General features: G+C 41.0%; 1 protein-coding gene across 3 annotated transcripts in view; it reads right to left on the bottom strand.

The window, feature by feature from the left end:
• ARL15 (ADP ribosylation factor like GTPase 15) overlaps positions 1–12670 on the bottom strand; it is a 194612-nt gene that overhangs the window by 119812 nt on the left and 62130 nt on the right. For 2 of the 3 annotated variants that reach the window (XM_056848586.1, XM_056848585.1), the window contains exons 2-3: positions 4903–5047; positions 1267–1326 (exon numbers count right to left, since the gene is read on the bottom strand). In XM_056848586.1, coding sequence (XP_056704564.1) covers positions 1267–1326; positions 4903–5047 — 205 coding nt within the window. The remainder of the gene's footprint in view (positions 1–1266; positions 1327–4902; positions 5048–12670) is intronic. The other variant, XM_056848587.1, reaches the window with a different exon arrangement.

The following is a 12670-nucleotide window of genomic DNA, read 5'->3' as shown; positions in this document are numbered from 1 at the left end:
GTCGACGGGCTAGAGCTTACAAGTAGCTAGCTGAGTCCAATAGCACCTTAGAGACCAACAAGATTGTCAGGGTATGAATTTTTGAGAGACAAAGCTCCCTTCGTCAGTGAATACATATAATTCATAAATGATGCCTTCTCTGGTCCTGGCCCAGCAGATGTAGCCTTTCCCCTTCTTTGCAATGTAGCCTTTCGCCTCCTTCGCAATGCGGTTTGTTCTTGATGGCATCCAAAAAGGAGGGGCCATGTAACAGATGGCCAAAGAGGCTGATGGAAGGAGGCTTGTTCTTTCTCTCCTCCTGCACAATGGCTGCAGAGAGGAAATCACTTACTGTTTTAGGTAAAACACATAACAGAGGATTCACGCTCTAGTGTTGAAAACAGAAATGCCAGGGCTTACTGGAGTTTGCTCTCCACCGCCCATCTGTATTACGCCAGAGAGGAAACTGCCCCACAGTCGTAAGTCTTGCGGTCTGTTACACTCTGGTAAACTGTTTTGTATATTTTCAGTTGCCAATGATTCTTATCTCAAGGTTCCAAGCAAGAAAAATGCTATCCATTTTACTAAACTGAATACAGTCCAACATTAAATACAATTAAAATTAAAGAGGCACGTAGATATCTAAAATCTTCCATGGCTTCATCTCATTCCTAAAATAGCACTTATTTGCTTTAGCCATAGCAGTGAGAGCTGGTGAGCTTTCGTGTTTCTGTCACTTTCTTTGTTCTACTGGAACTAATCTTTCTGGAAAGCCACATCTCCCCTATGCGTGTTTACTATTGTATCACCTTACTTCTGAAATCCAAGTCATTCTAGGCGTCCATTGCATCCACTTCCAAAAATACACTTCTTAAATTTATTTTTTCTCTCCTGCTTCTCTCCCCTACTTTCCTCCCACCCCTTTCTGGCCCCACAATTCAGCTAGTACTTTAAAATTTGCCTTATGTGTTCCTACGTGTTGAAATCATACATGCACTGTAAAACAAAGGATGGTTTAAATCTGATTGTAAATCAGCCTTCCTGCATAGATTCAGAAACTTGACACAAACCCATTTAAAACTGTCCATGTATGACATGCACCACAAAAGCAGGAAAACTTTATGTAACATGTGTGAAGCCAGCCTTAAATTGTAAACCTACAAGAAAGGACTGTGTCTAATTACATGTCTGGAGTATAGGGTTTTGCTGGTGCACTATTAAATATTGTTATGATTAATAAAGACAAAGGAATGTAGTCAGATATGCAGGAGATTAATAGTGTTATACCTCCAAGCTCTTTTACATTCAAGACGGCATTCTGGAATGGCACTGCTTTTATGCTAAAACCTGAAATCAAAAATTTAAAAAAGAAATAGAGTTAGTAGCTTGTTTGGGATAAGCAACACACAAAACAGCACATCTGTTAATATGCCCCCTCATCCTACTGTTTAATCCACGGCCTCTAATTTTGCTGAGCCTGTGGAAACTTTTAGAATTTTGAGAACCGGGAATGGGCACTACCACAAAAAAGCACCCATGGCGGGCTGGAGCCAAGAAGAAAATGGTGGCCATGGGGCCCATCACAAAACGTTGGCAAGTTGCAAGCCAAGTGTCCTCCTACTGAGCCAGTGTGGTGTAGTGGTTAAAAGTGGCAGCTTGGAGCGGTGGACTCTGATCTGGAGAGCCAGGTTTGATTCCCCTCTCCTCCACATGAGCAGCGGAGGCTGATCTGGTGAACTGGATTTGTTTCCCCACTCCTCCACATGAAGCCAGCTGGGTGACTTTGGGCTAGTCCCAGCTCTCTCAGCCCCACCTACCTCATAGGGTGTCTGATGTGGGGAGGGGAAGGGAAGGGAAGGTGATTGTAAGCCGGTTTGATTCTGCCTTAAGTGGGAAAGAAAGTCGGCATATAAAAACCAACTACTCTTCTTCTACTGTGTAGAAGAAGTTGTTTCAGGATTCTCCTGCTCCCCTTAGGTGGAGGAGAGCCAGGATTGAGTCTTTGCTTTGGGAGAGAAGCAAACTGGCACCAGGAAATGCATCGGCATGCACCAAAGTGCCCACGGGTGCCACATCGGGGATCACTGATTTAAGCCTTCAAAATCTTGTGAGTGGGAAGCCCATTCCTGAAGTGGGGTGTGGATGCGTGGTGGCCGAGAGCAGCACAGCCTTCCCAGAGGCTTCCCAGCAGAGCCCCTCACAGCAGCGTGGTGTCCTAGGGCCGGCATGAATGCCCCCCGTGCCAGCATAAGTGCCCCTCTCAGCAATGCTGAGCTGTCAGCAATGCTGAGTCTATGATCTTAAGCAGATGATGAGAGGGAAGACATCTTGGCCATCTTCTGGGCTTGGAGTAGGGGGTCACTGGGGGCATGGGGGGGAGGTAGTTATGAATTTCCTGCATTGTGCAGGGGGTTGGACTAGATGACCCTGGTGGTTCCTTCTAACTCTATGATTCTGTGATTTATCCTGGGACAAATGGGCACTCATGCCGGCGTGGGGTCCCGCCGGCTCCTATGCTAATTCGTCTCCCCACCCCTTTCTGGATTGTGCTCTTAAAGTATCTGATCAAGGCTTGAAAAATTATTTCTCATTAATCCCTTTTCTGACTTCCAGTCTCTCTTTTTTTCCAATATCTAATTTGCTTGCACAAAATGATGGATGCAAAATAGTTACATATAATTATACAAACATATGTTGCACATTTAGTTTAACAAAAGTAAAGAATTTTTATTGGGGGGAGCACAGAATACACACTCCTTGGCTTACATTCGCCATAAACAGAACGATCCAAGAAAGGAATCATTGCTTCAGATCATGGTTATGCAAGCAGCAATGAAAAGCTCTTCATTTCAAATCCATCCACTTTCCAATTTTGTCTCTGGAATTCTTTCAATTTAGACCACACTATGAAATCAAATTAATCTTTCAGCAATTATAAACTATGCAAATTGATATCTAAATCCAGAATTCAGAATCCCAAACCCAAGAATGATTTATTGTTACTTATATCAGTGTTTCACTGTTTCAAAATTCCAAATATTCTGGGCAGACATTAAGGATTTAAACAGTAGGCTCACTTCTCTCTTGAACCTTAAAAGATATACCCAAAAATACAGTATTGGTATTGTTTGGATATATTCGGCATCCTAAATATATTCAGAAATTTTCCAAGATACCCAAAAAATGGTCCACGAAAATCTCAAAAATATCTGGGATCAACAGAATGATCAGGAGTCAGCATTTGCAGCTCCAAGGACTGTGTTTTCTTTTCTTTCCCCCTGTTTTTCCTTTGTTTCTGTGCCTCCCAGGGGTTTCTATGGGCTTGCCAGGCTGATTCTGTCTGTTTCAAGCCTGCTTGTTAGTTTCAAGATGGCTTTCCCCAACCCCTTTGCCGGAGTTTCTTTGTGCCCACCTTTTTTTAGTGCTGCAAAATCCACCCACCCCCAGGATGGGATTTGTTCTGCAAATCCTCAACCACAACAACCTACCCACCCCGGTCACCCAGAAAGTTTCCCCATAGGGAATAATGGACCCCAAAAATTCAGAAACCCAGAAAAATCCCAAATCCAAATATCATACTAGCATTTGGTATTCAGGAATATCAGGAATACCTATATTTTCGGGTCAAATATAACTGATTCAAAAAAATACTGATTTTGTTTGCACACCCCTAGGGCAGGCTAGTAATCCAGGAAGGAAACAACTACTCTAAGCAATGGCTGAGGTTGCCTCCGAAAGGTGGGTAAGTTTAGATATTGTTGTCCTCCAGGCAAGTATCTCTCCCAAAGATGTTGAAGCTTCCAGAAGAACATTGCTCCAACACATCAGGCCAGATCCAAGCAAAATTGCTGCTGTAGAACCCTCCTCATATAATTCCTCCGGGCCACATTTTGTGGAGATCAGTGGACTGCAGCTGTAGCAAGAGCCACTCTAGGCTCCGTGTGTCCACCACTCCTTTGTCAGAACAATTTCAGTGCTGACCTATGAGATGACAGTGCACTATCAAGTTCTAAGATGACTGGCCAAGACACAGTGCTTCTATGGCAAACCCTTTGGAAATAGCTGTCCTGAATATTTCAATTAGCTTACTTACTCATTTCTTCACCCCTTGCAATTTGTCCCTTTTAACCAAACTTTATTTCCAAAATTATCTCCAATTGCTATATCAGACCTTAAGTTACCTTATCTTCCCCCGGGCATATCAAGATGGGGTATGGTCGTGAAGTTGTCAACAGCAGTGGAACAGTGACTAATTTCACACAATATGCGTATGAGAAGTGCTTGTTGGTGAAATGAAAAGTCTGCCTAGGTCTTCAGTTCCCTCAGCCCACCAGATCTGAGTTTATATAAACAAATTCTACTGTGTAGGGGTCATCTAAGACAGTTATCTGTAGAAACTAAATACATACATAACATATATGCTACTGGATCTTTATTCCTTAAAGATGTATCAGGTCAAATTATGTACATTTATAGATCTTTGAGAAGAAAGTTACACTTCTTAAAGAGTCTTCTATAAAGTGGAGGTTATCTTCTGCCTTTGTTACATGCAGTGCTCCATAGTGACTATTCTTAAAATTCAATATACACCAATTGTACCACAAGATCTCTCTCAAAGGACGTCATTGGTATCTACTGGTTAGATTTGGTCTCTTCAGCTTCACATCCACTTTATCGAGAAATAACCCACCCACCTACCGAAACCCCGCAAAAGAAGCCGAACTGAGACTTAAACGGCTAAATGTATATCGCTCAACCAACAAGTTTCATGTTCTTTGCTTAGTACTAATTGCAATTTACAATGCCCACCCAAACTTCAGCATATTTCAAAACTCGCCTTTTGATTTGGCTCCAAGAAGGAGAATTTTCCAGAGATTTGAGTACAGTTAAATTTTATAAAGGACTTAAGTGACATGAGCTTACCTGTTGTAGACACAATGTTCTCTCTATTTTCACTGCAGAGCTGTGATAGCAGACTGGTCTTGCCCGATCTAGTGAGACCTATACAAACCAAGTCATACTCTGGTCGTGGCGGTGGAGGTCCTTTGCAGCAAAGCGCTCGAAAGCACTGTTGGGGAGAACAGAGAGGAAAGACTAGTCACATTTGTTATGAAGTCCAAAAGATTTTTTTAGGGAGCAGGTTGACAAACAGGAAAAATGGGGGGGGGACTATTCTGAATAAAGATAGCCACTGGGTTTGTTTTTCTACCATTGAGCTTAAAGTTTATTAAATTGAGCATGGTCTGTCCCCAAATATTTCATTTCAGGATCTCAGAGAGGCTTAGCAAACAGTTTTCTTTTCTTTTTTGACTACTTTTTATTTTATAATCCAAAAGGTACAGATGGGGAAAAAAGGGAAAGGGGTAAAATACAAGACACAATCAAGAAAGAGCATGAATATTTGGGAATAATTCGAGCAGATCATTACCTTGCTATGGTTAAACATATAATATAATTTAAAAAAAAGAAAATCACCTATTCTATCTATCATATACATTTAATACCTCTACAGTCAGAGTGATTATCAAATTTTGAAATTAGAATATAAATGCCATTATTTAAAGTTTTGCCTTTTCTTCTTCCCCCCCCCCCTTCATTTCATTTTACTAGTATTAGTCTCCAACGTATTTATAAAATAATTTCTATTTCTCGTTGAACTGCTTGTAGCTCGGGCAAAAAGTTTTCCATCACCTATTTGGACTAAACCTATAGTTCTCAAAGGGGATGCACACAAGTCTCCCTTGCATGGACTGTTGATAGAGGAGGCAAAAGGTGTTCCTTAGAGCCCAGCTCAAGGGAAATCATCAATCAAGTTCTTCCATAACCAATGTTACATCAGCAGCTACTTACAAAGCACACTCCTCCATTGGCTCTTTTGACATTGTAATAAACCACCAGTCAGTAAACCATTTTGCCTCAGCTGAATATCCTCCTTAGTGATCTTAAGTATCACAATACAACTATTTGGCTCCCTCTCTTTTGAGCCAAATGAGAAAACTGTGGGTGGGCTCCTGCATTGAAGATCATATCCACAAATCCAGCCTAAGACATGCACGTTCTGCCATTCCATGACTACAGGCAATGATAAAAACTATACAGATTTAAGGGACCAATTTTAGACATACTTTAAAAGAAAAAAAAGTCAAAATACTCCAACAGACAATATGCTATTGTCTCAAATAACATGTAGCTCATTGTTTGAGCATAACAGCCCCACATCAATAAAGGGGTCTGAACAGTAATTTAACTATATCTACTATTCCTTCACAATGTTTTTGCACACTCCAATGTGCAAAAGGGAACTTACTTTCTTCCTATGGGATATATTACTTTGTCTTCTAATACCAAAAAAAAAAAAATGTTTTATATGTTTCAACAGGCAAATAAATCCTTAACACATCAGGAGCCAAAGAAGGTGCGAATACATAAGGATCTGCTGCTACAGTTTATAGTGCTTCGGAGAACAAGTTTCAAACATTAAAACACATGGTAGAAGAAAGGTTGCACCTTCATATTTAACAGATCTGCACCTGTATTTATTCAGGCACAATATTTCTTAGTTTAATCACTACAGTTGATATGTTATTCTAGTTTGTCCCAGACAGTAAATACAGCTATGGGACAATAAAGAACATTTCTGAAAATGCCTCGACTTGTCATTTAAATTCAATGAATAGAGGAGGTCCCTGCAGTTACAACAGAGCCTCAGATAACCTGCAAGCTGGTGACTGATGCCAAAGGCCTCTTTGCACATCTCAAGTAACAGGGATGTACCCGCCTTACATGCTATAGGGTACACACATTACAAGGGCATGTGGTAAACTCACCCACATATAATAACTTAAGAAGCCAGTCTAAAATTAGAACAATTTTCCTTTCAGATTATAATTCAGGCATAACATCTGCAGGCGAGATAAAGACATTATATAAATGTTTTAAACAAACAAACAAAATATGTGCAGCCAGAGAAGCTTTGCCAAGAACGATCCATCATGTAGACGAGACTTAGATTCAGAGTGGTTTGGTATACTTTAGGATTCAAGCATCTTCTTAGAGCAGTATGTCTTGGGAGAAGAAAACTGAAGGTAATAGGGAATGGTGAACAACTGTTGTAAATGTAGAACACTTGCATAATTTTTATTTAAAGTATTTCTATCCCACCTTATCTCCTTAGGCTAACAAAGGAACTAAAGCTGCAAAAATACAAGAACAGCAACAAAATCAAACAAAGTTCTAGATATGCAGCCAAATCAGTTTACGCTCTCAAGTAAATCAGTATTATAAAGGTAGTCCCCTGACCCATGGGGTGATGTCATAACCCGACGTTTCCTAGGCAGACAATGTTTACGGGGTGGTTTGCCAGTGCCTTCCCCAGTCATCTACACTTTACCCCCAGCAAGCTGGGTACTAATTTGACCGACCTCGGAAGGATGGAAGGCTGAGTCAACCTTGAGCCGGCTACTTGAAACCGACTTCCGTTGGGATCAAACTCAGGTCGTGAGCAGAGCTTTTGACTGCAGCTTACCACTCTGTAGCTTTGAGCCACAGGACTCTCAAATCAGTATTATAAACCTTCCTAAATGCAACGGGTGAAGGAGTTCACTTCACCTCCACTTGGGTAGGCCATTCCAGAGGAATGGACCTACCACAGAAAAAATAAGTGACCAAACTATCGTCACAGGAATAATCCTACGCGAAGGTACCACCAGGAAAAGACTGGCTGAAGTGCATCACTGCAGCATGGGTGTAACTGAAGGACCAGGAGATATGGTTTGGTAAGTGTGACAGCCCCAGGACTTTGAAGATAATAACCAGCACTTTGAAATAAATAGCCAGCACAGCTGATGCAGCACTAGGGTTATGGATTCCAAGTGGCTGACCCGATAGGAGTGTTGCCTCTACATTTTGTAGCAACTGAAGCTTCCAAGCAATTTTCAAAGGCAGAATCACACAGAGCACATTACAGTAGGTCCAGTCTGGAGGGTCATTATCGCATGGGTCAGTGGGACCAATTTTTGAGCTAAATGTAATTGAAAGAAGGTGCTCATAGCAACAGCAACACCCTCATTCTAGGGTTGACAACAGGCTTGGAGAAACATGTCTTGCCCCTTTAACAGAAATGTACTGAGTGCGAATGGGCAATTGAAACTTTTCACAGCATAGAGATAATAATATCCCATTAAGCCTTTTATGAGTCAGGATATTTTTTTCTCCAGAATTGCTGGGAATCCTACCTATTTCTCCATCAACATGGCAGCATTCAAGAGCAGTGACAAGTTCCTAACTTGATCAGTTAAAGAGTGCTGATACCCCTTAGGTCTGGTAAACCAACGCCAGCCAAACACTCTGCCTTCCCAACCAGCACCACCTCCCTCTTCTCTGCATTCAGTTTGTTCACCCTCAGCCGCTTGACCACAGGCTCAATTTATCGGCCCAGGACTACCAAAGCTGCTTCTAGAGGCTCAAATAATGAAATAGAAAACAGGGTATCACAGACATATTGACGATAACCCACTCCGAAGCCCTCAGCCAATTTGCTTACAGAAAATTCAAGAATATAGGGGACAAACAAACCCCTGTGGCGCTCCACACATTAGGTCCCAACTAGCTGATTTTGACTCACCTATGGAAACTTTCCTGTCAACAAGAAAATAACATGGTCACAGAGAGATGTCCCTTTAATCTCTAACATTCATTGTAGCTGGTCCACCAGAATATTGCGGTCAACCATTATCAAATGCTGCTGATAGGTCTAGCGGTATCAGCAGTCATGGACTGCCCTTATCCCTAACTAGTATCTACCGCCTTATTCAGGGGATAGCACAAGCCAGTGACAGAACTTGGACTTTGAAATTAACAGTAAGATTTATAACTAGGTTAAACAGAGCCATAACTGGAACAGTATGGCTTGTATACCAACAGTAGTTGGCTAGTATAAGCAGAAAAGGATTGCTCTTAGGAAATCTTACCCTACAACAATTCTTCTGTTCCCAACAGTCTCCACAGACCTCAGAAACGGTTTTGGGCCTATGTGGCTGCAGAAGAAAGGAGGTAGAAAACATCCATTTTGGAATTTTAAAAATGGTTTTAAAGATCGAATCCTATGCATTAGCCCTGACCTGGATAGCCCAACCTAGCCTGATCTTATCAGATCTCAGAAGCTAAGTAGGGTTGACCCTGGCAAGTATTTGGGGGGGGGGGGAGACCTCCAAGGAATACGAGGGTTGTGATGCAAAGGCAAGCAATGGCAAACCGCCTCTGAATGCCTCTTGTCTTGAAAGCCATAAATGAGATGTGACTTGATGCAAAAAAAACAACAACAACCCTATGCATTGGCAGCAACACACCAATCACAACTAGTACTTTTGAGGTCCAACTGCATGCTATGTCTGTTGTAGAAAACAGTCAGACAGAATGCCGCAAAACAGACTACATTGTTTTTTGTGGAATCAGGCAAAAGAGCCTGGTAATTTCACACCAACTTTCATGTTCTCCACCTGGATGGGCCCCAAAATAATTTGCTCTTCATAAGCACAAAGTGCTTCATCTCCCTACACGATTTACTTCATTTATACCTTGCTTTTCTCCCCAACGGGGGCCCAAAGCTACTTACATAGTTCTCCTCTCCCCCATTTTATCCTCACAAACCCCTATGAGGTAGGCTAGGCTGAGACTCTGTGACTGGCCCAAGGTCACCCAACAAGCTTTCATGGTAGAGTGGGACTTTGAATCTGTATCTCCAATATCCTAGTCCAACACTCTAACCACTGCAAGACACAATACATTCAATCTCAACAGGTCCCGAGAATTTAAGGACTTCTTTCCGAAAAACGCATATTTAACTCCCAGGTGTAAGAAAGGCACGTACATGCATAACCACTGTTTATATTTTTTTTACAATAAATACGAGAAAGTGATGAAAAGAGTTTGGAGACCTGCATGTGTGTCTTTTCAAGGGGAAATGACAATTTTTCATGTGCGTCCTTTTAACTAATGCAAAGTACACTCATTTCAGGACTCAGCCCACCCATTGGCAAGAAACCTTAGATGAAGATATGGCAAACTGAGTAGAAAGCCTGGCTATAAGACTTCAGAAGAACTTGGAACCATTCATTACTTCTGCTAAGCATTTACTGGTACAATTTTGAGAGCACTTCACTGCCAAGCAGTCTGAATACTGTTTAGACATGTTCAGATTTTTTTAGTAATATATATTTTAAGAAAAATGTGACATCTGTGTGAATACAAGTTCTCTACATGTCTGGGTCGAACCGTCAGCCACAGCTTCACAACACTAGGTACGTCTATGTCATAGGTGAGGCTAACTAAGCCCTAATAAGATTACAATTTATACTACATTAGAAGTCCTTAACACCTAGGATCAGATTCTCACATATGTCACAAGTTGTTCTTGACTGTTTTCTACTATACATATCGATGAAGATATGGAAAGAGTGTCAACCCCCCAACGCTGCACCCCACTCCTATACCATGTAATTCACAGCAGGCCTTCATTATTCTCCGCTACCATCCCCAAGTTCTCCTCAGTAGAAGTGGCAGGAAATTACTGCCTCGTTGGGGGATGAAACACATTGGACAAGCAAACCCAACCATCCGCAGTATGTGGGGAATATGTTGCGTAAACCTGAAACCCTGGGGTGCTGATTTTGAAGGTCTTTCAAATTACTGAATTAAGGAGTTTCCACAGCCCTCCTGGAAATGGGCACAGCCTTACTGTATCTTTGTAAAATAGCTGGTCCCCCGTGATGATAACAAAAAACAGCAAAAATCAAGCCACCTGCAAACAATATGACCTCCTGTTTACATAGAAAAATCTTTGTTTTCCTTCACTTTTTTTGTTAATTTACAAAAAACACTCTCCAAAAGACACCTTGGCAAAGACTAAATATACTCCAGAAGGGACAGAACATTGAATATTGTTTAGAGGCAATTAAAAGGGGAAAGGGTAGAGGAAAAATAGACAACTTCAAGCCCCAAAGAGCTCAGAGAGGGAGGGGGGAGTTGAGTCGATGGAGCAAGATTTCCACATTGTCCTCTTCACAATTCCTTTTGGATTGTTGATTGTTCTAGAACAAAATGGAGTAGACAGGAGACAGCTTCCCTGTGCCTGCGATATTACTCTCCTTAATGAGAACTGATAACATTAAGGGTCCTTCTACTACTAGTAGTGCCCACAGCAGAACACATTTCTCACAAAACACTTCAGAGAAACCGAGTCACCCTGTCACATACCACGGTGCCCTAGTCCTTTCTCCCGCTGTGGTGAACTCAGTTTTTTGCTAACCACTTCAATGCCTAAACCTCTCTGCCGCCTCAGTCTCTAGAATACACACTGTATTCTTAAGGCTCGAGGCAATTTTCTTAAAGATATTTTTCTTATTCACACATGGAGCTGCACATTAATATTACTATTGAATGTTGACGGCAGAAAAATAACCATTTGCCGAAGGCATGGGCTTTAGAAAACAGATCACGATGCCCTCTGCAATAGAGCAAGCACTCCAATACGTCTAGGACAAGTAAATGAAAGGAACAGGACATTGTTGTTTTCTAAAGGGCATAGTTCTTTCAGTCGTTATCTGAAAACCAGACAAGTAACACATCATATGCAGCAACAGAAGAAGGCTAGACATATTGTTCAGTAGAGGACTATAAAAATATTCAGAAACAGAGACAGAATTTACTACATTCTTTTTTAAAAAAAAATCTTACTTTAATTTGGCTTTGGATTATTGCTCCTTTTTTTAATTTCTTGACAGAAAGCAAGTTAAATGACAAGCAGTACTAGTCACCGCATCCTTTCACTCAAAATGTCTGTGGGGGACGATGTCGGTGTGTATGAAAAATTCAGAAAATATTAAAAATGCACAGTCAGAATTTCTCTGGGCATTGCAGTTTTAGTTTCCAGGGTTTGCTTATAACCAGACACTGTAGTGCTTTATTAAAACGGTCTCCCTAAACCATTCAGCAAAATTTATTCAATCCTTTTAATTTTTTCTAGTATTAACGTATAACTTTATAGAGGAGAAAGTTCAATACAGTTCAGATACATCTAATTCTGGAAAAGAAAATTATCAGTTTACCACCAATTTGGAACAAGCAATATTCAAAATGAACAGTTCCAGGTGTACATACCAAGTATTTTAAATAATCAGCTAAATTTGCCTTGCTGCCAAAAGATGAAATTAAACCCATATTCCTGTTCAATATTCAGGTTTCAGGAATTCAGGGCAGAATCCAGAGAAGTTAAGGTGAGCCTGAAATTCCAGTAGGGACTAACAAATTCTAGGAATTGTTCAAGGAAGCACCATTCTAGCTTGTATGATTGTAAAGATGTGGACCAAGATCCAAAGAAAAAGGAGAGCAGGTCCTCAGAAGAAAAACAAAGAGGTTTGTCTTCTTTTTTCTCCTCAAAAGAAGCAAAAAAATGGGGGGGGGGGTAGAAAAAGAAAGAGGAACATAAGATTTATTATTCATATTGCCAAAGTAAAAACAATCAGAGGAATTATACATTCTTGTGATCCAAGTAACTAGTTCTGTAAGTCCAAGAGGCACTTTTGACTCATTTTCTTCCCTCAAACAACCTCCCTATATACTGCATAGAAGCTGCTTTTGAAGCTGAAGGGAGTTTCAAAAGTAGTTTGTGACATGCATACAGTATGCACAAGCA

The sequence above is a fragment of the Euleptes europaea genome, chromosome 4, assembly GCF_029931775.1.
Source record: "Euleptes europaea isolate rEulEur1 chromosome 4, rEulEur1.hap1, whole genome shotgun sequence".
In the NCBI taxonomy this organism is placed as follows: domain Eukaryota; kingdom Metazoa; phylum Chordata; class Lepidosauria; order Squamata; family Sphaerodactylidae; genus Euleptes; species Euleptes europaea.
Note: the sequence above shows the minus strand (reverse complement) of the source record. Positions and strands in the feature narration are given on the sequence as shown.